Below are 22,301 nucleotides of genomic sequence, written 5' to 3'. Positions count from 1 at the left end.
TATAAAATAAGGTTTAAGAAAAAACGGTCAACAGCAACTTCCACTAAATTAATTTCCTCGCATGGTAACTACACGTTATTAACTACATTTGTATGTAAATATCAAAAGCGACACCTGAAGGGGTTTTACAAATTTTTGTCCGCTTTTTTTTCATATAAGCTCCATTGAAGCGCCAGTGTGAAAAACCTCCGTTATCAACTTGTTAACATGCCTTTTTTCCTGATATTTTTTGGAAAATTGAATTCTTTGATTCCAAACGATCCGGAATTCGATGCTGATCACAAAGTAGTATTCGATGAGGCCTGGGACATGGCTATAAGTGGCATTTCTACACGGTTTCTATATTGGTGCATTGGACAAGTCCATAAAACGTCTAAGAAAATACTATAACTTTCGCAAGGTGTATAAGCTAGACATGGTGTCTAAGCTGGCACTGTGATGGCATACTTGTAGATCAAATATACCGTCTGATCGTCCAAATCGTCCGTATTAATTTGTACCGGAGTATGGACTGTGCGCAAATCGATCCACAATATGCAACACATGAAAGATAAGCACCAATCCTTTGGCCGAACGTACCATGAAGATTCTTAAAATTTCATAATAATCTTCATGACACTAATAATAGGTTGTTTGATCCGTGAACCCACTTAAGTGAACAACTTGTTTTAAACCGCGGATGTGACAGTCATTGCGCAGGCGAGCAGGGCTGTCGTGTCAGTCTTCCATTTTCCAGTGCCGCGATATTTGAATTATTGAGTAAGGGTATGCGTTTTACTTATATGCCCGTTACCTCCCATTTAAAGTAGAAAAACTATTTTAAAATATGCAACTATATATTTATTCACACATAAAAGTTGATTTCAAAAGGTTTGTGTAAAAAAAATAGGGCATTTTCCTTTGATTCTCACTGTTTTACCAGGCCACAACACTCGTTTGTCCTTCAATTCAGGCTTATACGAAAAGGATTCGTGAGAAACAAAAAACCTAATTGCAAAGTGTACTCAGTAATTGTTTTTTGGAAAAGATTGCTTCTCTGTTAATTGTCACAATACGAATAAAAATATTCAACAGCTTTAACGCACAATAAACATATTGCAAATACGCATCAACCAATCAATTAACCAACACACACACACACCCACGCATGATCAAACATACCATAAGATATCACAACAGTATCCGACAGATATAGTACCTAAAGCACAAGAATTGAGGTACTAAGTGGCAGGAAATACAAACTGAAAAAAACAAGAACTCAAATGAAACGAAATAATAATCCATTGGCGATACGCTTTATTTTGTACGCTAGAAAACATATCTCTAGATCTGTGTGTGTATATGTATGTATATTCTCGATTCTTTGTACCAACAACTTAGGACCTAGACATGGTAAAATTATAATAAAAATAATGCTCCTCTCTTAAAAATGCAATCAAAATTAGCAAGTGAATCGAAACTGGAAACTGCAAACTGCAAACAAATCAAATTCATAGCAACAGAAATATAATAGTATTCATAGTTTCGTCTCTCATCTCGTATGTACATCATTCAGATAGTATTAGATTAGAAATAATTAATTAGAAAATGCACAAATCATTGGAATGCATCAACAAAAGGCAATAGAATAAACGCGGCGGCGGAGGCGGCAGAGGAAGACACTTTGTAATGCAATCAACTAAATATGGCAAAAAAAAAGTATGATAAAATGATTATTTAAACATAAACTATAAAATGTGTGTAATTTTATATATTGGAAGAGCTTTGGAAACATATCGGTGGAAGTAAGTCGAAGCTAACCCAATTTACTTTTTCTTTTCGTTTTTTTCTTTAAATTTAACATGAAATTAAATGCATTTAATAAATATATCAATATATATATATATATATATATATATATTTGTATGTGTGTGTGTGTGTATGTGTGTGTTTCTTTTGTGTATGTAAAATGGAAGTAAATTTGTTCTTAACAATGCTTTTCGTTTGTATTCTAGAATTGTTTGAATACATACATATATCGTGTATAACATTAGCTGTATGACAGTTATATAAAGTAATATACATGTAGATGTATGTGTTTCTTCTTTCTTTTCTTTTTGTATATAGCGTTCACATATTTTTAGAATTATTTTGCTTTTCGCAATCCTCTTACTTGTAATTATTAAATTATTTTTTTTTTTTTAGAAATTTTCGCTACGCCTAACACACAACTGCAGTTACAGTAGTTAATATTATCCCTATATCGTACACATAGAGAGATATATGTATGGACTGGGCTATATACAACATTTCATTTCGCTACTTGTGTTATTTTTGTTATTTTTTGTATGGGTGCATCTCTATGCCGTACATAACTATTTACATCTATATATTTTGTATTTCGTATTCAGCTTAGGGCTAAGGGTTTCAAAATTCTTAGCAATTTTCGGGTTCCGGATTTTTTGTAGCTTAAACTTAAATAGTTATCAGTTTTCAGTTGTTCTCTTCCTTTACTGTGGATCCTATCCTCCTTCCACATTTCTGCGTACTTTTGTTTGTGTATAAATAATGTTAGCACATACAAAAAATAAATAAGCTTAAATATATTTAGATTTCGTTTTCTGTTTGGGGTTGGCTTTCTGCTGGTGTATGCTGGAGGGGGGTTCCGTAAAAATCTTGTGTATAAAAATCTGTTAATTAAAAAAACTTAAGTCTAGACTTTTACATATTACACTCGTAAAAAAAAAAAAAAAAAAATCTCTTAAATTAGCGCATAAAACTGTTTCTTTTTTGTTTGTACAGCAGCACGCTAGCATCTCCGTCTGCGACAATGCGTATTCCTCATCGGGTCAGGATGATCGCTCGGGGCAGGGCGAATACGCACGGTCTTGAACGCTAATAGATCGTTGGGGCCGGCTTATGTAGCACATTCGCCGCCTGTGCCGACGAGGTGCTGGGCGCGGCCACCACACTCGATGCCGTCGATGAGGGACTTGAGGATGACGCATTGCCGCAGTTGTTGTTGTTATTATTATTGTTGTGGCGCTGCAGCTGGTGGCTGCGCAGAGGCTGGAACTGTGGCTGTTGCTGCTGCTGCTGCAGCTGTTGTTGCTGTTGCTGCTGCTGGTGGTGGAACTGCAGTCGCTGCTGCTGGTGCTGGAGGTTGTGCAGATAGTAGGCGTTCATGTTGCTGCTGCTGGTTGTCGATGGCTGGTAGGGATAGGCCCGTACATTCTGCATCTGTGGGAGCACGGGCTGGAACTGCTGCTGCTGATGTTGTTGCTGCTGCTGCTGCTGGTGGTGTTGCTGATTCAGCTGGCCGGCGGCTCGCATCATGTGCCAGTAGTTGTCGTCGCCGATAGGTGCCTGCCTGCTTCCATACTTTAGCTGCCGCGTGATACCCTGTTTGTAGTCGCGGTGGTCCCTGTCGATGGCGTAAGCCTTCTCGCGCAGCTTTTCGATGGTGCGTTTGAATTCGGCAAAGGCTTGTGGCGACTGCTGCTGCAGGGTGGTGGCCAGCGGCACCAGAGGATTGTGCTGCGGGAGCTGCTGTTGCGGCAGGTGCTGGTGATAGGTCAACGGATCCAGCAGCGAGTCCAGCATGCTCATGTTGGACATGATGAGCGTGTGAATGCGCTGCAGGTCTAGGGGCGGATCCAATGCGGTGACCAGATCCATCTGAAAGTAGTCCATCTCCTTATCGGATACGTTCTTGCAGCCGGGCGTGTTCTCGTCCGAGCGCCCGCAGCAACTGTAGAAGCCGCTTACGAAGGCCGACGGATGGAAATACTGCATGCGGATGGAGTTCATCAGACAGATCTTGTGCAGCAGGTCAAACCACTCACGCTCCTCCACGCAGTTTGTTGTTTGTACGATAAGCGAGCGATCTTTGTGCACGATCTGTGTGGGATTAAAGTAGAGGAAAGTAAAACTTTAGGCACGCTGTAATTAACAATTAACATAAATTCTGTTGCAAGACAGACAATCGCATTCGTCGGAAATCTCCCGCTGAGACTCACACACACAATTCACACGGCAGAGACAAAAGTACGAGTGTAGGTACTTGTACCTCACCCACGGATCGGATGGGTTCTCTGCTGCTGCTCCGTCTTGCGCGGATTTCTAAGTTTTGAAATTTCCCTTTTTGTTTTACTATCGCGAAAAAACAATAAGAGTAACTAACAATAACAATAACAAAGGGAGATACGAAAGCCAACTGCCGACTCATCTGCATAATAATGCTAATTATTTTTAATTGCCGCAACTTGTCATTTTCTTGCCTGTCTAAAATCTCTGCCTGCGGACTATTTGAGTGATTAGTGAAAGTTTCTCTTCAATCTTAAATCTTCTTTCTTTTTTTTTTGCTCTGAGGTTTTCTATTTACATTTTTTTTTCTGCCTGAATTTGCTGTTGCTATCGAATGCTTTTTGTTCATCGATGACAAATGTGCAATGGAAATGACAACAGCAACTGCAGCCGCCCAAACATCCCACAGCACATCTACTTCTCTCACTCGCACACATGCACTCACGCTCTCTCTCAAACTCTATCTGCTGCAACGGAAGAGCGCGGAGGTGTATGTGTGAGTGTGGGCAGCTCTGCTGCTGCGCCGTTGCCTATTTATAAAGTATGGCGTGGCCGCCCGATCGCCAGTTTCCGGTAAAGGAGAATATGTATGCATTACTGCTGCAGCATGCAAATATTGAAGGTCTGTCCCTATCGTCTGTCCAAAGCATATTAAATGAAATGTGAGGGAGGCCACGCGGGGACCGGACGGGCCTAGCTTCCTTGCTTCGGAGGGATGGGATATGGAGGGAATGGTTGGCACTCACCTTAAAGCAGTTTTGCATTTTGAAGCTTTTGTCTTTCAGTTGCTCAACGCTGCCGATCTCCTGGAGCGGTATATCACAGATGGGTTGTTTGCCCTTCGACTTCGCATAGCTGAGCGTGTGCGTGGTCAGGCGAAAGTAGCGCTGCGTGGACTGCCGTCCCACCGACCAGCGTTTGCTGCTGGTTGGATATTTGGTCATCATGCTGTCGGCCATAGCAAGAAAAACAAAAAAAAAACACACACAAAAGAGAAAAGAGAGAACCAAATCTTAGTAAGTGTCGCTAATTCTTCGCGCTTTCTGTCGATGTAATTCTTCCAAAAGCACCAACAAAATATCCAAGAATATAGAAAAATAAAATCTAATAATATAAATTAACAAATGAAAAGCACAATTTCTCTTACCCCTCGCTAGACGTTAGTATATGTAATACGTGTAATATGTGTGTGTGAGTGTGTGTAGTGTGTGATGGTGATGGGAATATTTTTGGTAGTTGTGGGCGTGATGGTTGTGGTTTTTTTTTGTTTTTTAAAATTTGATTTATTATTATTTTATACGTAAGTATATATATTTTTTGGTTTTTGTTTGTGGTAAAAGCAGCGCGCGGAAAAGAAGAGAAAGACAAAGAAAGTTTTGGTATTAGAATAAAACGAAGCGTAACCAAATGTTCTTTGGGGTGGGTGGGATACATATATGCCAACAAAGTATACATAGAGTAGGGTATATAGAGAACGGGTAGAGGGTATTGCATATTAGGTGGGGATGGGGGCATCATTCCATCAATTACATTACATTTAACTAATCATTTTACCATCAATGGAAGACCTACCCCTCTTTTAGTAATACTGGTTCGAGTGGCGCTGCCGAAGCTGCCGGATGGATACCGCTGCTGTTGGCCGCCTGGCTGGGCGTTGAGATCACCTCCAGGAAGTGCTTGACGGCATCCACATGCTTTTCCGTGCAGAACTTCTTGTACAGCTCCCCGGTGTACTCCTCCTTGCAGGGCTGCTGCGATGATCGCGAACTGACGAGATTCCCCAGCGATTGTATCGTCTTGGAGATGAGCGTCAGCGTGCGATTCGTTTGGGCATCCTGGAAAGAGCAGTCCGAGGATCAACAAGAGATTCTTTTGGGCTTTAGAGGCGTCCACTTACCAGCCGCTCGGTGGTCAGATCAAAGAGTTTGGGTCCCAGTATGGCCGGAGCAAAGAACCGAAGGAATATGAAGCCGGAAACCACGGAGTAGCGCACCTCGCGATTACTGGGAAAGTGCTTGCCCGCACACTCGCGCAGGTCGTGAAAGATCTGGCACAACACTTTCGGACAGCGGTCGGCACTCTTGGTGATCGCCTGGAACACCCGCTCCACATAGTCTTTCAGATTGTGCAGATTAGTGTCGACGGCCGAGCGATCCTTCACCTTGCTGGGATCAATCTCGCACGGCTTCTTCTCTGCCACAATTTGGGAGAGGACGGGTCGCAGCGTCTGATGCAGATAGTGCAGCCCCGACAGCCGCATGGCCTCGTCCATCATCTTGGAGACGAGTGTGTTGCCACGGAAGATAGTGGTGGGATCGGTCAGATTCGATATTTCGTGATCGGCTAAGGCCTTGATGATCGGCGCAATGCGTTCGGTGTGCGTGAAGAGGCGGACCAGGGGCTGGGCCACCTCCGTCTTCCCGGATACCAGCTCGCCCAGAATGGACACAGCGGAGACGGTGATCGGCCGCTGGTCCACCGACTCGAGCAGCAGGTTCAGCAAATCGTCGTAGGTGGCTAGCGGGAATACATGATCGGCGGTGTAGTTCAGATTCAGACGCAACGACCCAATGGTGGAGTCCACACTCAGCCTCGTGCCAGGCGGCGTGGCACAGGAACGCGGGGTTGTGTTCAACGAACGACTGCTGTTGGACAGGGAGCGGGGCTGCAGGTAGTACCAGGCTGCCGCTTGCACCGCAGCCTGCTGCTGCTTGTTGAGCATGGGGAGTCGAACTTCGCCGAGGAAGACCTTGTCGGCCATAGCCCCGTGTGCGTCGTGCCACAGACTGACGACAATCTCCACGAGATCGGCTCCCCCCAAGGGATAAATGGCATATGCCTTGTTCGCCGATGACTCCAGAGAGCCGGAGGATTTGTTGCTGCCCGTGGTGGCCGTGTTGCCTCCGCCCTCTGCATCGATGTAGAGATCAAAGTACATTACCTCGTCGAATTCTGGATCGACGGTTTTCTTGCGCTGCTTTGTCCGCCGCGTGATCTGCTGCTTGTTGCTGTAGTGGGCGGTGCAGATGACGAAGGGGTCGCAGGTGCCCTGCTTCTTGGCCAAGTCCACGCAGGCGGGCACACGGATGGCCACGCGGACGTTTCTCGCATGCGCATTCTTCCAGTTGGCCAACTGGTCTGTAGAGGAGTTGGTGCTAGATACCTGCTGGGGCTGTGCCTGTTGCTGTGGCTGCTGATGTTGCTGGGGATGGTGCACGTGTCCGAAAAGGCCCGCTGCACGACTCTTGAGTGTCATGCCGGCAGAGTGTCCGCCAGTTCCGCCTCCCGATCCGACAGCTGCTGCTCTCTGGATGTTGCTTAATTCGTTGTTCTCCTTGTAGTCGTTCTGGTGGGCGCGCTGCTGCTGGCGACTGTGTGTGTGGTGGTTCTGGTGGTTTTGGTTGTGGTTGGAGGCGTGTGTGTTCTGTGCCACCTCAGATATGCTCTCTGTCAGCAGCAGCTGCGGATGCTCCTCGAAGGCCACCTCGATATTCGCCATGCCCTGGACCTCCGAGTCCGCGTCGACGGGCCGCAGCGTGAACCAATGGTCCTTGTGATTGTACATGTGCAACTCCTCGCGCTTTATCGCAATCTTGCCGATCGGCTTGTCCTGCTTCATGTCCCGATCCCACACGTAGATGGACAGGTGACGGAAGCGGCGCGGAATCTTGAACTGATGCTCCTCCCCGTAGAAGGGGGCCAGTGTTCGCTCGATGGTGGGTGTGCGGCATATCTCCTCCTGATCAAGGGCAATTGTGCAATAGACATCCCGTGTGCCCTGTGTGCTGCAGCTTGTGTTTGCCGCATTGCGACTGCTCAGATTCTTTGCCTCGCCTGCAAAATGGAAGAATAACACACAAATTAAAAGATTAATACAAGATAACTTTTGAATGATTTCTACTATACTTTATTTCTTATCAATTGGCCTTGACATCTCACCCCATCCCGTCCCCTTCCCCAAGGCAGCAGCGCAAGAATAGCAAATACTTGGTGCCCTCCTCTGCTCATTTCTCAGTAAATTGTACGTATTATTCATTTCATGTATTTCCTAAAACGTAGTGCAGCGGCTAACGTGACTTCCTGCGCGTGTGCGTGTGCCTGCATCGAAAGCTTTCAATCAATATGGGTGTGGAGCTTTGTATGCTTTGGCTTTGGATGCCTTGCCTGCCCACAGAAACAACAGCAACACCAAGGACACAGAAACCTGGCGCTTGGCACTAGACCCACCAGATAGACAGAGAGAGTGCAGACATAGAGCGAACAGCAGACAGTGGAATACATAGGCTCGCAAAGAGCGACAGAGCGACAGAGCGACAGAGAGAGAGAGAGGGAGAGTTATAAACTTTAATAATAACAGCCTTGATAAGCACTCGCCAAAAAGGGGTAAAGAGAAGCGAGAGAGCTGTGTCGGAGGGGGGAAAAAGGCACCAGACCAGAGCAGCTGAACCGAACCGAACCAAACCGAACCACAAGACAAGCAAACGGTTGCTCAATGAAAGAAATTAGCGGCAGTCAAGCGGAAATATATTAAGTACACACGAGTACGCACAGCAGCGGTCAAGATACTAGTTGTTTTAAAGGTAATACGTGAGCACTTCAACACAATTTCATTAATAATTAAGAGAGATCAAATAATGGCTAAGATAAGGGGAATTATCAAAAGCAAAAGAGATCTACATAGATAAGCTCCCATTCGTTTGACCTCTACTGCGTTTACGCGTCTGCTTTCAAGTGTCTAACTGTTGTGTGTGGCTGGTTGTGTGAAGTGTGTGTGTGTACGCGTGAGTGCTAGACAAGGCAGGCAATGCGCGGATTTCTGATTTCGTTTTATTTTTCGTTTTTTCATTGAGAAAACATTGCGGGATGGATGGCCTCCATTACCCTGCCTTCCGCTCCTAAAAGCTATTGACACAGCTGTGGTGCTGTGGGCCGTGGAATGGTAGGGAAAGGGGGATGGGGGGCTAGCTAGGTGAGCAGCCGCCTCGGTGCTATCAGCCAGGCCTATCAATGGGGTTATATGTATTTGCTGTTGGTGTGTATTTGTGTTTAGCAAAACAACGGCACTTTTTACAATAGCAGACAGCAGCAGCCGCCACCGCCACCGCCACTCTCTCTCTCTCTCACACACTCTCACTCTGCGCGACAGACAGCAACAACTTTAGCTTAATAATAAAGACATTCATTTGTCGTCGTCGTCGTCGTCGTCGCTTTGTACTTCTTCTTCTCATTCGTTTATGAATGAAATGGAAAAGCGTACAAACACAACAAGAGGAAGCAAAGAGCAGATGGAGGGAGACGAGGGGAATTAAAATCACATTTTATATGCAAAAACACACACACACACACAAACAGTGAGGGCACGGCAGGGGCAGGGACGGCGATGGACGAATGACAAAAATCAAAAGTGTCTTTTCTCAAGTCTCTTTGTCTTTCTCTCTCTCTCTCTCTCTCTCTTTCTCGCCGCCTACTCTCCTTTCTCAACCACCCAATTTGTGCTCCCTCTGCTGCCGCTTCTTCGTCCTCTCCCAACAACTCTCCAAACTTTTTGGCTGTCTCTTTTCCTCTTTGACTATGCGGCATGGTGCGGACTGTGAAAAAGCAACAGTATATTTCATTCATAAAATCAACGTCGCAGTCATTGCCGGCGCCGGCGTTGACTTTGTGTAGTAGCGCCGCGCGGCAGTGATGCTTTCACAGCAGGAGGGGGTTGGGGTGGGTTGGGTCGGGGAATCCCAGTGTTGAATTTTTTCGTACGTTTCTGTGACGTTTATAATTTATTTATGTGGTTTTTTTTATGGTTTGTCTTGTCATTGGCCGGGGCCACCACCGCCACTCTCTGCCGCAATGGAATACTATATTTAGTTTTAGTTTTCGTCATTCCTTTTCGTCATTTGGTGTTGGTTTTGATTTCGGTTTCGGTTTCGGATTAGGCAAATGCCATGCAAATCAGGCAGCATCAAAGTTTTCTAAATTTAATGATATAATCATGGAATTTCTCTAGATTTTCCCATTCATACGTAGCAGTTTCCGCTTACTCACGGCACAGAGCACGGAATGAAGGAGCAGTCGAGGAGGGTGAGATAGCACTGTTTCGAGATAAGCGAACGAATTGCGAATGGGCCCAAGGGGGAAAAGAGGGAGCCGTCCAGCGGAGAACCAACCCACCAGAGGACTGGCGAAACTTCTGCACATTGAATGAAGAAGATTCTGTGGAAAACTCACTTCCAGCTTGTACGACCTTCAAATGAATTGTGAAACAAAGCATGCGATATCTTCTTACATATTCCAGACACACACACACACACACACACACACACACAGAGAGATCGAGATTGGTATTATGCAAGCGATACGCTACCCGGTAATCGTGCCCGTACCCGTAGTACCCGTACTCTTACTCGTAACACCAAGCGGAAGTTCAAGAATTTTGGAATCTCTTCATTTGCCATCAAAATGATGAAATCTTCGGAATGTTTACTTTGCTTCCAGCAACAATAACAAGACGAGGAAGATCCATTACCAGCTAATGCATATATGGTCGGGTTGGGAGAGGAGATCCAGCAATTAACCAGATCTATGCATGATCTATGATATCTGCATACATATGTATATACATACATATATCAACGAACAAACAACGCGGCGGGCAACACATTTCAGCATTTTCATAGAGAGAGATCACCGAAATAGAACCATTATCCTTCATGCCACACATGCCACATGCCACCACGAAAACTTCCAAAGGGAGCGCCGCCAACAAATTGGATTCTGCCCCTCCCTTCCCCCCAAAACATTGACATTTGCCAGTGGGAGTGGGGGGAGAGACCCCAATGTCAGGTTTGGAGTGAAAATTACCACACGACTCTAGTAGGGGGGGACTCTCATTATTTTCATGATTTCCTTCTCGGCAGACACAAAATTAAATTTAAAGACCCTGTAAGTAGATTTCGTTTTTTTTCGGTTCGCCTTGCCTTCCCTTCCCACTCCCTTTCGTTCTTCCTTCCTCTCGTCTCGTCTCGTCTCGTCTCGTCTCGCTTGCTTTTGCTTTTCTGCTTTTCTGCACAATATGCAAATTGATTCCAGTGCAGCATGAAAGGCGGCGCGCGAATTAATGAGGCGATTGCTCTAAACGCAATGGAAAGGCTAGCACCGACTGGGTGAATACCCTTTCCAAAATACTTGTAAGAATGCACTGCAATTTGCAGTGCACGACACATTATACCCTCCACTTCAGTCCACTCCACTGCACTCCACTCGCGGAAGGGTATCCAAGAGAGCAAAGAAGGAAGCACTCTGGGCCGTCCGAGGCAGAGGAAATCCGAGGGCGGGTGTTTTCTGTGTGCGTGTGTAATAAATTCTAAAAAACAAATGAAACAAAAACCAGGCACAGGCACAGGCACAGGCAACAGGCATTTATGCAAAGGAACGGAAATAGAGATAAATTCTTGTATATATTTTTTTGTTTTTGCTGCTCCGTCAGCGGATGAGAGATTTACACAGAGACAGGCAGGGCCGGATCCAGTTCTCGCTTCTGGGATCTCCCTCTCACTCTCTCTCTCTTTCTCTCAGTCTCTCGTATCTCTATCGCTATACCGAGAAGTATCTGTGAGCTGTTTGTTTAAACGTCAGCTTCCTGTAGCTAAAAATGATTGTTTGCACTTGGTAGAAAACACACACACACACACACACACGAGATAGAGAGAGAGAGAGAGCGAGAGAAGGAGATGAAGAGGTGGGAAAAACCCTTGGAACCAAATGGTAGGTCCACTCCTACTTTGTGCCGCGTTTCCTTTCCATAACTTTTATTATACCCGTAAGTGGAACTTCCTTTTCCGTTTTAGCTTCCTTTCGTCTCGTTCTGTTCGGAATAAGGGTCTACAAAATTCTGTTGCAGTTAGCCAAGTTGGAAACTGGAAAACAGGTTAAGACAATCCCCCATTTCTAGCCAGACAGACGCCTTTCCTTCTATTTTTGTTGTGTTAATAATTTGCCTTATTTTATTTATTTGTGGAGGAGCTGTAGATCCAGAAACTCGTTTGGCTTCTCTCCTTTGGTCGGTTTTCCCATTCCTCTTTAATATATATCTGCATCTGCATCTGCATCTATCTATCTGTGGCTGTGTTACCTTTTCTCCATCTGTACGTGCCGATCGATTTCCGGTCTGATTACGTTTCTCATGTTCATCCTCCTCCTCTTCCTCCTCTCGTCCATCTCTGGACTTGTGGCCGACTTTGCTTGGCTTCTACTCTGCGGATTGGGGGACTGGGACTGGGAGGGCAGGCATGTTTATTGCCTTTTTCATCAACGTCATCGATCCGGTCAGATCCGACCCGATCCGTACTTTGTGTATTAACAATTTTCGCTGTATACAAGTGTATATTGTATACATTTATACATATAGTATCTCTATATATTGTCCGTATCAATGTCCAGGATGAGTAATAACTCTTTTCCTTTTCCTCCTCCTCTCTGCGGCTGAGTGCCGAGTGCCGAGTGCTGGGTGCGCTGTGTCATTCTGCTGTTTGGAAAAACTGTTGCCAGGCTAAACTATGCTTTCTTTAAGACTTAATTGTGTGTATATCTGTATACAATATTCATGGGCAGTGATAGCTCTTTGGAGAGGACAGGCACGGCACTGTTTCTTATGTCCGTTCGCTTATGGGAAGGTAGCACAGGGACCGATGGCTTTCGCCTGTATTTTTTGGCACTACTAACCTTCGATTTCCCAATTCTAGGCACACACCACTCGAACACCTCGATAAACACAACCATACAACACACGACTTCCATTTTGATATGACCAAATCGAGGCGAACCGCCTATGAACTGTGGCAATAGCTACAACAGCTACGACAAGCGCTGCTCATTAGAGACCAGTCACGCCACAAAAAATAAAACAACAGCAAAACTTTCCTGACTCTGTACAATAAAAATTAAATAACAATAAATAAACTTTTGTAAAGACGCCCACAGAATTTTTGTAGAGGTATTCGCGCAGCCGCTGGAACAGGCGCATGGCGTCACTGTGAAGAGACTTTGACGGACGAAGAAGAGAGCCATAGATTTCCGAGTCCCGAGAGAGGTTTCGGTTTCCTGCTAACATGAGAAATATATCATCTATCATCGGATTAGCGACCCAAATACGAGATAAGAAACGCTTGAGGTTGTGACTAAAATGTTCATCGTGTTTCTCTTGGGTAAACAGAAACATTATCGAATGGTTGAGAAGGGAAGGTCGCTGCTTAACCACATCTTGAGGCGCATCTAAACACCCAACCACAAATGAATGATTCCTCGTTTTAAAACAGAAACACAGAGAGACACACAGAGAGAGAGAGAGACCGACCCATTAAAAACGTGTCTCCAACATTAAAACATATTCTTTGGAGTGCCCCCGTGACATTTCCGCTCTTTTAAAAGAAACGACACTTGAGGTAGGAACAAGGGGCACAGGCTCAGGTACAGGGTCAGCGCTGGCCAGCGAAGCGTAACCACAGAATGGATTCAGAATTAATAACAGCCTCAAAAACGAGTGAAATAAAATGGGAATTACTTTTAATTACAAATTACATGAGCCGCACAAGAGCTAAGCCCCCAAAGAGACACAGGCACAGCCACAGCCACAGCCACAGCGTGAGTCCAGCAGGGCCTTGGATGGGGGCAGGGCTACCCATATGGGGTTTTAGATGTGCCTCTGACCCCAGCCGAAGTCAACAACATCAAAGTAAATGCGAAGAGGTCAAGCGTTAAGTCATAAAAAAAGAAAGAAACAAAAAAACGTCAAAGAGGGGGCAAAAACGGAGCCAGGAAAAATGTATAACATGCTGCCTGCTGCTGCCTCATTGTGTGGAAAGCGCAAAGCGAGAGGCAGAGAGGGAGACAAATGTTAATCATCGAATGGATGGGGCATGCAGCAGCAGCCTCATCAACGCCATCGTTGTCATTGTGATTGTAATGCTCGACGTCTCGGGGCCACTGTTCGGTTCGGTTCGGTTCGTTTCCATCTGTGGAGAGGCAGGCTCTCCCTCTCCCTCTCCTCTCCTCTCCACTGTGATGGTTGCTCTGTTCGGAGGCGACCTGAATAAAAAGTATTTTAGTAATGCGCTAATTACATAAAATTGTTCGTTCTTTGGAAGTGCTTGGCAGCTGAGTGCAGAGGCAGCAATGGGCAAAACCAGCAAACAGAGTTTTGTGCGGTGTGGCACAGTGGGGCAAGAGAATCCACAAATAGCTAGCCTCTTGGCCAAGCGTTTAAGTATAATTAACATTCTCTCTCGCTTAGGACAAATTTCAAGTGAAAATATTCCATTTGGAATAAAGATATGTATTAGAAAAATGATTTGAACCCCACAGAGGACTAAGAGGAAGACCCACCACTAATTGTCAACAGCAGAGAACAGAAAACAGAAACAGCAACAAAACCAAACAGAACGAACGACAGAGAATCTATTCTAGGGTACTCAGCCGAAAGACGGGGGATACTAAATCGTTCAGAAAAACAGAATAGACCACTTTTGGGGTCTTTAAAGAAGATATATGTATATTTCAATATCCAGATACTGGTAATGTATAGTTTAATCACTATGTCATACATGTACCTTCCATATAAGCAATCTTCAAGGGTATCTTACAGCTTCGACCTCCTTCCATTTAGCTTCTCTTTCTCGTCTTCTGGTTGTTTCGTTGTGTTCGAGGCAACGAGAACAAGACACAACCGGATTTTAATTAATTACCTTTTTTAGCTAAACTATTTATTGTTGTTGTCATTGTGCGAGACTTCAAGAGAACATACTTCTACCTCTACTTCTACTTCTCTATATGTTACAGCCACAACAACAGCCGAGGCAACTAACTAGAGCTCTGCTCTGCCACCGCCACAGGCACAGGCAGAGGCACTGCCATTGCCACTCGTGTGTTGTGTTGTACTGGTTTCAAGTTCAACGAAATCCCAATTGCGTGTGTGGTCTCGTCTCGTCTCGAACCGAGCCGAGCCGAACCGAACAGAAGTTGTCAGCCAGTTCTCTGGCCATTTGTCATGTAAATGTCATTGATATTCCAGCATCTATTCAGAAAGAGAGGGAGAGGGAGTGAGAGAGCAGCGCTGCGGTCAGTAGTCCATGAGTAATCGATCATGAGTCACCCTCTCTCTTTCAGGCAGCAGCAGCTACACATCATAGAAAACGAAATTCAATTCAATTCAGGTTATGCGCCAAACATTTTAATTAAGTGGAAAAGTATTACGCCAATTTCGGTCACCAAAGCACCCCGGAGGAGGAGGTTGCTTTCCTATAGAAATCGCAATCGCCAGCAGCAACAAAATGGAAAGCTTCCAGTAGCAGCAGCAGCAGCAGCAGCAGCAACAGCAACAAAAGCGAAACTTTGTTGTTTGTGTAATTGAAACCGAGGGCGCACAATGTGTATGGGGAGGGAAGTATTATTATTAAGCATGCAAAGTATAATGATGTGGAAATATGAAACTTCAGAGAAGTATGCGGCACACAGAAGGGGGTACCCCCAACCCCCCACCCCTCTTTAGGAGGAAGAAAAAAGACATGTACATATATATACATGTATGTATATTTATAGAGGAAAGACGGCCGGTTGGAGATCGTAAAAAGGTGAGGTGACACAGCTAATGTGCCATAATGATGCGATAATCAAAGATGATTATAGGAAATGAATAAAACTTTCATTCTTCAAGCGATTATGAATGACAGAGAGAAAGAGAGAGAGAATGAAATGAACAATCCCACCTGAAGATCAAATTCCTCGTCTAGAAACTTTCGTCAAAGAAAATTCAAAGAAATCTATCATATAAACATTGCAACTTCTTTTAGATACTTGATATTTTTGCTCATTCCGAGGATTTTTCCAGAATTTAAACCTATGTATGTACATATGTAAACCGTATTTCCGCTCAATTCCGTCTACAGTTTCAGTGAAGTTTCCATCGAACAACGTACAATTTTGCAATATTTGTAGTGCACACAACAAAAATTAAGGGTTAAAGTACAAGCCAAGCCAGCCAACCACAAAAGAAGCGCTGCTGTCTCCAAAGCGGCTGGAAGATGTTGCCAAGACAGAAGACACCCATGCGGTCTACAAAGGAAACGGACAAAAGACGGACCTGACCTGGAGGACAGCCGCCTGGAACCCCGACAAAGGGATGGGGGATAGGGAGGCAGAGAAAAGAAGACACATGCGCATGCGAAAACCATTGAAGCGTGCAAAAAGTGGCAACAACAACAGCAGCAAAAGCAGCTGAGAAGACTCTTTTTTTTTCTTTCAAGGGGAGCCAAAGACAGAAGCAAAAGCAAGAGTTTTATGGCCCAAGAAGAAACACACACCAAACCGCAGCACGCGAAAGAATGAAAGGGAGGGGGGACACCAAAAGAAAGGAAACTCTGACGATGGGAAACGGAAATCAAAAGCAGCTACAATGCTGTTGCAGCTTTGCATATAATTTATGTGCCGGAGCCAGGGTAAAGGGGAGAAGCACAAGCACAAGCAAAAGCCGAAGCGTAGCAAAAGCTGCTTATGAATCGAGAGAAGATTGAAATTGTTTAGGTGGAAAATGAAATTCAAAGTAAGCGAGTGCGAGAGAGGAAGAGAGAGAACGCCGCATGGCATGCCATGGCATTAATATGCTGAAAAAGAGGTAAAAATAAATGTGTATCATTCGAGTGGAGGGATGTGGCGACCCTGTGTATCATGCAGGTGTGAAATTGAAATCAGAGTGGATGGAGGAGATAAAGTGGGGGGGGGAGAACAACCAACGGCAGCACCACCACCAGCAGCAGCAGCAACCCTTTTTCCATTGTGGTTTTTCATAATTCTGTTTTTACAGAAAGCGACAAAAAAAGGCAATACAGGAAATGTAAAACCATCGAAAAAACAACCGCAACCAAAAGGCCCCAAACGGTGCTTTGCTCGCTCACTCACTCACTCACTCGCTAGGTCTTTTTCTCTCTCTCGCGAGATAAGCGTGCGTGGTGATAGAGAAGGAGCGTCAGAGAAATGATGATGAGTAAGAGTGTGTGCGGGGATTGTCATTCATGAGTTTGACCTTTTACCGATACACGCGAGAAAGAGAGCCATTAATGTCGCGCTGGTCTGGCTCTGACTCTCAATGATAATCATTCATAAAAACCCGACATTTTCGCCAATGTGTTCGTAGGCGGTCGTCGCCAGCGAGCGAGCGACCCAAGAGAAAAGTACACCGAATTCGAAAATTCCATTCATGAAAAAACCCACACACTGTTGCGCTGGATCTCGTGTCGGTGTAGCTGCGCGCAAGAACATACATACACAACGAACACACGCACACACACACACACAAACACAGAGAGACACCCGAATGGAATTCATTCACAAAAAAGGGGCGCATGCAAACGGTGGGCAGGCGGGGGCGAGCTGAATGCCGTAACATTCAGCCAAGCCGCTGTCGGGTGGCAAGTAGAAGCAATCGTGTTGCCAGCACCACCAACAACAGAAGCAGTAGCAACCAGCAACAAAAAATGTAATTTTAATGCTGGTTTGTTGCTTGCTGCACGAAAAAACACCACACTACACAGAAAAAAACAAGAGAAAAACACACACATACATCGACCGTCGAATGACAAGAAAGAGCAAGCGGGATAGCACGTTGCTGCTCTCGCACACAAAATGCATTTTCTGTACAAAAATGTATGTTTACTGCACTTCAGCTTTGTTTTTATCGCATTTAATTGAAAGTCAGTTAATATTGCCACTCTATTTTGCACTCTTTTGATATTTTCAAGACTTTTGCTGGTGTTTTGTTAATATTTTCTACTTCAGCGCTGCCTACACACTGCGGGGCGACGCTCTCCACATTCCTTCACACTTTGCACACGGAGAAATCATTGCTGGTGGCCAAACTTCACTGCCCGCCAACGCACTGTCCGTTCCCTTATGCTTACGATGGGTTTTTCATTGATTTCGCACTAATTTACATACCAATTTTCACTTTTAATTGCTCTTCAATGCGCACTTCGCGTGTATCGGCCATTTTGTTGTTGTTGCTGCTTGGCTCGACGACGAGCGCGTCAATAGCGCCGTCCCGCTCTTCGTACATATAGCGTTTCTTTTTCAACAGCATTTTGTGTTCGCTTTCATATCAGGCAGCTCTTTTCCGGGTGTCCAGGTGTACTTGCAACACGCAGCGTGCAAATAATATTGCTTGCAGTTATGCTTCTCGCGCCAATTTCGCGTCGGAAATACGCAGAATATTGTTTAATTAACTTTTGCCTTGACTATTTCCACAGGCCGCAGTGTTGCACTTGTACCACTCGCGCAAAGACGAATTTTTGAGTCGAATTGTGTTGTTTTGTGGCAGCTGGCAGCCGCTACACAAAATGCACTTTGCCAGATATAGAAAATCACACGAAAATAAAATGTTTGCCTTGCAAAGCTCGACTTAATCTTTAACGAGCACGCCAAGTTTCGCTTATTGTTTCTTGTATTTTACTTTCCGCGACACGACACCTGTGATATTTATTTAAAATTTCGATGAAGCCTATGCGGGCGGTTTCCGCTCTTTCATGATATTTATATTTTTCTTTTTATATTCGAGGGGGACTTTTTATAGTTAAAAAAAAGATTCGGCACTGTCTTGTTGTTTCATGGCGAAAACACACACTGGCACAAACGCACGGAACATGGCATATATTTTTGTTCTTTTTTATAGCGGCCAAAAACGCCCAAGCGAACGGCAGGATGAAAAAAAAGGTTAAGAACTGCTCTCTGTATACTCTACATTTATTTTTTTATTTTTATTTTCGGCAACGACGCGCAGCACCACAACGCACCCGCTCGGTTCAAAAAAATTTGGAAAATTGTCAACACAGCCTGGCGTGGATTTATTTTACCATTATCAACTTAACCCACTCAAGCCCCCTCTATTTAAACAGTTCGACGACTTAATATAAATGGCGGAAAATGTTACTAAGTGTAAGTTCTTCATGTAGATCAATGCCATCTTTCCTCTGAACTTAACAAAACACAATATCTTTCACCTGAACTGCGCTAAAATTATTAAATTTTCAATATCTTTGGAGGAATATTAAAATGCCCCCTCGTTCTACAATGGGTTAACCGTTCTCTGCCCTTGATGGGAAATCATATTCCTCGATTTTGATATTCGATTTGATATTACTGGCTAGCTAGGACTTCTATACCTCAACACATAACTTTACCCAATTGATAATTAAATTTTCTACAAGATATGCATATTTTAGGGTCTACTTGCTGTTGAATTGTGTCTAAAACAAGGTTTAAGCAAAACAGGTAAATTAACAATTTCCACATCATTCATTTCCTTACATGGTAACTACACTTTAACTAGACATTTGTTACATATTAACTACATTTTTATGTAATTATCAAAAGCAATACCTGACATTTCACAAATTTTTTGTCCTCTTTTTTTTCATATAAGCCCCATGGAAGCGTTGAAATTTTTATACCAAATGATCCGGAATTCGATGCGGATCACCAATTAGCATTCGATGCGGCCAGGGACATGGCTCTAAGTGACATATCTACACGGTTTCTACATTGGTGCATTGGATAAGAGGGTGAGTCCATAACGGGTCTAAGAAAATACTAGAAAATACTATGAATTTTTGCAAGGTGTGTGAGCTAGATATGGCGTCAGGGATGGCACTGATCGTCGGAAATATACCAAACTATACTGTCTCATTTTGAAAATATTCCCTAAATTTGCCATAGAAAATATTATCGAGATTCATCTTTTATGTGAAGAGTATTTTAAATCATATTGGTCCACAAGGGTTTAATGTGCCTTTTCCACGATTGGAAATCATACTCCTCCATTTTGATAATAAGGTTAATACTGCTAGCTAGCTCTCAGCCCTGAAGACATATTTTTATCCAATCGATAGATCAATTTTCTACAAGATATGCTATTCTGAGAGTCCTTTTAATTTAATTGTGTCTAAAATAGGGTTTAAGCTAAAATGGTCAAGCATAAAATCCTCGAAGAGAACAAATCTTAACAAGCAGCAATCGATACCATCGACTGGATAGAATAGCGCGTATAAATTATTTGCCCCATGCTTTAATAAACCTTTAAGAAGGAAATTCCTATTCTGTTTTCCAAACTCCTTCTCAATAACTGGCAATTAAACCAAAATGCTTGGTACTTTTGTACCGAACTTTTGCATTAAAGCTGGGTGTTATAAAACTTTAGTTCCGATAATAGTTCACCTCTTTATCCAGGATTCTTATATCGATAGTTGGCACTTTGATTTGATATTATTAATTTGTTCATAAATGATTTAAATAATTAATTAGGAAAGGCGCGGATACATTTTCGTTACACACTACATATAGTCCGGCTACTTGTTGTTAAATCTTTATTCCATTGAAACGCTGGCTGGATCTTTTTACAAGTGTCGTCGTCGAGATGGAAACGGAATTTGAATGCAAACGGCATATGCGTCTGCTCTTCCCCTGCTTATTCATGACCGTTGACCATATTTTTCGACTTTCAAATTTATGAATGAACACAGACGCACGCATACTCGTTTACTTACATATGTATATGCACGCACCTACATACAGACAGACAGACAGCAAACAAACACATGTTGCGCCAAGTGCCGGCGCCGGCAGCGGAAGCAGAAGTGCAGACAGGAAAAAGTTTCGGGTATATGTTGTTCAGCATGTGCGCTACTTTCGGTTCAATCTGAATGATTCTTCGTGGATTGGAATGATGCTAAATACATATACACTGTAAGCATTGACCTTTTACGAATATTAATGAAATTAAATTAAATTATAACTCACTATTTCTTTAAATTATATACATTATCTATGCTGCTAACTATTCTCCACCATACGCCCTAACGTTTCTGTTGTAGCGCATGTTAGGTGGGCGTTTTGGCTGGCAGACAGAGGAAGCGGCAAAACTACTTTAAAAATGCACCAACAAGGCAGTGAAATGTAAAATTGACTCGCATTCATTCATTCATGTATTCAATGTTTTGTTTGCTGCGTATGCTTCTTCTACTTCTTGAAAACCACACGCATCACAATAGCGAGGGAGAGAGAGAGAGAAAGAGAGAGGAAGGGAGCACATCTTATCACAACTGCCGCCAATAAGTGGAAGTGGTTTGGGTCAACATTTGTAATAGTTCTCTTTCTACCTCTCCTTCTTGATGTTGTGTGCATCACATCCCCTTTCTTCTCTATGCTGTCTATCTTCCTTACTACCACTGTGTCTGTGCGTGCATTCAAATGACAATTTGAATATGCTCATCATTTCGCTCAACGAAACGTAACCAACGCGTTGCAGCGTGGGAAGGAAGAGGGGATGAGCAGCGCCAGCGGTGACGGCGACGGCGACGTCTGGCCAGGCCGCGCAGACAAGTGGAATTGGCTTTCGGCTCCAGCTGTCCACTTGCCCCGTTCCGCTCGGCTTCCACCCTCCCCTGGTCATAGTGCACACAGACGCATCTGTGATAAAAATAGTATTTTTAGGCGGTCTCATTCATTTAAATGAATTTACGGTTTCGGTTTCGGGTTTTCTATACCTTTTGGATAAGGTATTATGATTTTGAGCAGATGTTCGTAACACAAAGAAGGAAGGAAGTGGAAACACATGGAATTGTATATATGTATATACATATTTCGGAGCTACCTACCATAGACTCCCTATAGTGCTTCAAAAGGATTGTACATATGGCCAATGTACATATTTCTCAAATAAATTTAATCGAAATCGAGCTTCTATATCATATAGCTGACACTGGAATTATAAATCGCGAAGCAAGTCTTTCTAAGAAAAAGATGGTTCTATATACATACATATGTACATATGTATGATGACTACATCTCACAGTCACCATGGAAATAACTTGATCATCTGGGGACTTCACTATATGTAGCTTCACTCGCCGCCTCTCTTGTTTCTGTCCCCCTCTGCATCATGACTTTCTGTTGGCCATTTGTCTGGCTTCCGTTATGGACCGGACCAAACTTTGAATGGAAAACATAGTCCCTCGAGATTTAATCGCTTTAATTTATCACATTTATTATTATTAACTTTTATTTAATTACAATATGGGTGCATACATTTTGTCTGGCTATACTATACTCCGTACTACCGTGGGCTGATCATAACTCTACAATTTAATATGTATTCAATTTTTGGGTCTCACTTATCTAAGGCCCTTTAAAACGAAGTTTACACA

The 22,301-nt window shown here is 43.8% G+C and overlaps 1 protein-coding gene across 4 annotated transcripts; it reads right to left on the bottom strand.

Annotated features, from left to right (window-relative positions):
* Nucleotides 1-1,279: 1,279 nt before the first annotated feature.
* Nucleotides 1,280-18,983, bottom strand: RasGAP1 (Ras GTPase activating protein 1). Of its 4 annotated transcripts, none has more exons than XM_033382212.1 (6): nucleotides 18,043-18,983; nucleotides 5,963-7,899; nucleotides 5,638-5,900; nucleotides 5,213-5,218; nucleotides 4,812-5,013; nucleotides 1,280-3,879 (listed from the first exon to the last, which is right to left on the bottom strand). In XM_033382212.1, exons 1-6 carry the CDS (start codon nucleotides 18,182-18,184, stop codon nucleotides 2,875-2,877), a joined length of 3,555 nt encoding a protein of 1,184 aa, XP_033238103.1. In that variant the 5' UTR covers nucleotides 18,185-18,983; the 3' UTR covers nucleotides 1,280-2,874. The 4 variants fall into 4 exon arrangements, with proteins under 4 accessions (XP_033238103.1, XP_033238106.1, XP_033238104.1 ...); XM_033382215.1 differs by lacking the exon at nucleotides 18,043-18,983 and adding an exon at nucleotides 14,799-14,847; XM_033382213.1 differs by lacking the exon at nucleotides 18,043-18,983 and adding an exon at nucleotides 14,664-14,730.
* Nucleotides 18,984-22,301: the final 3,318 nt, after the last annotated feature.

Source organism: Drosophila pseudoobscura, chromosome X, assembly GCF_009870125.1.
Source record: "Drosophila pseudoobscura strain MV-25-SWS-2005 chromosome X, UCI_Dpse_MV25, whole genome shotgun sequence".
Taxonomy (NCBI): domain Eukaryota; kingdom Metazoa; phylum Arthropoda; class Insecta; order Diptera; family Drosophilidae; genus Drosophila; species Drosophila pseudoobscura.
This window is presented reverse-complemented; position numbering and strand designations above follow the sequence as displayed.

Bases quoted from the DNA above. Each gene is read 5' to 3' on its own strand.
- RasGAP1 (XM_033382212.1), bottom strand. From the start codon at position 18,184: ATGCTGTTGAAAAAGAAACGCTATATGTACGAAGAGCGGGACGGCGCT. The intron at 7,900-18,042 runs GTATGTAAATTA...TCCATTTTGCAG, and splicing joins GCAATTAAAAGTGAAAATTG to GCGAGGCAAAGAATCTGAGC. The intron at 3,880-4,811 runs GTGAGTGCCAAC...AATCCCACACAG, and splicing joins AAATGCAAAACTGCTTTAAG to ATCGTGCACAAAGATCGCTC.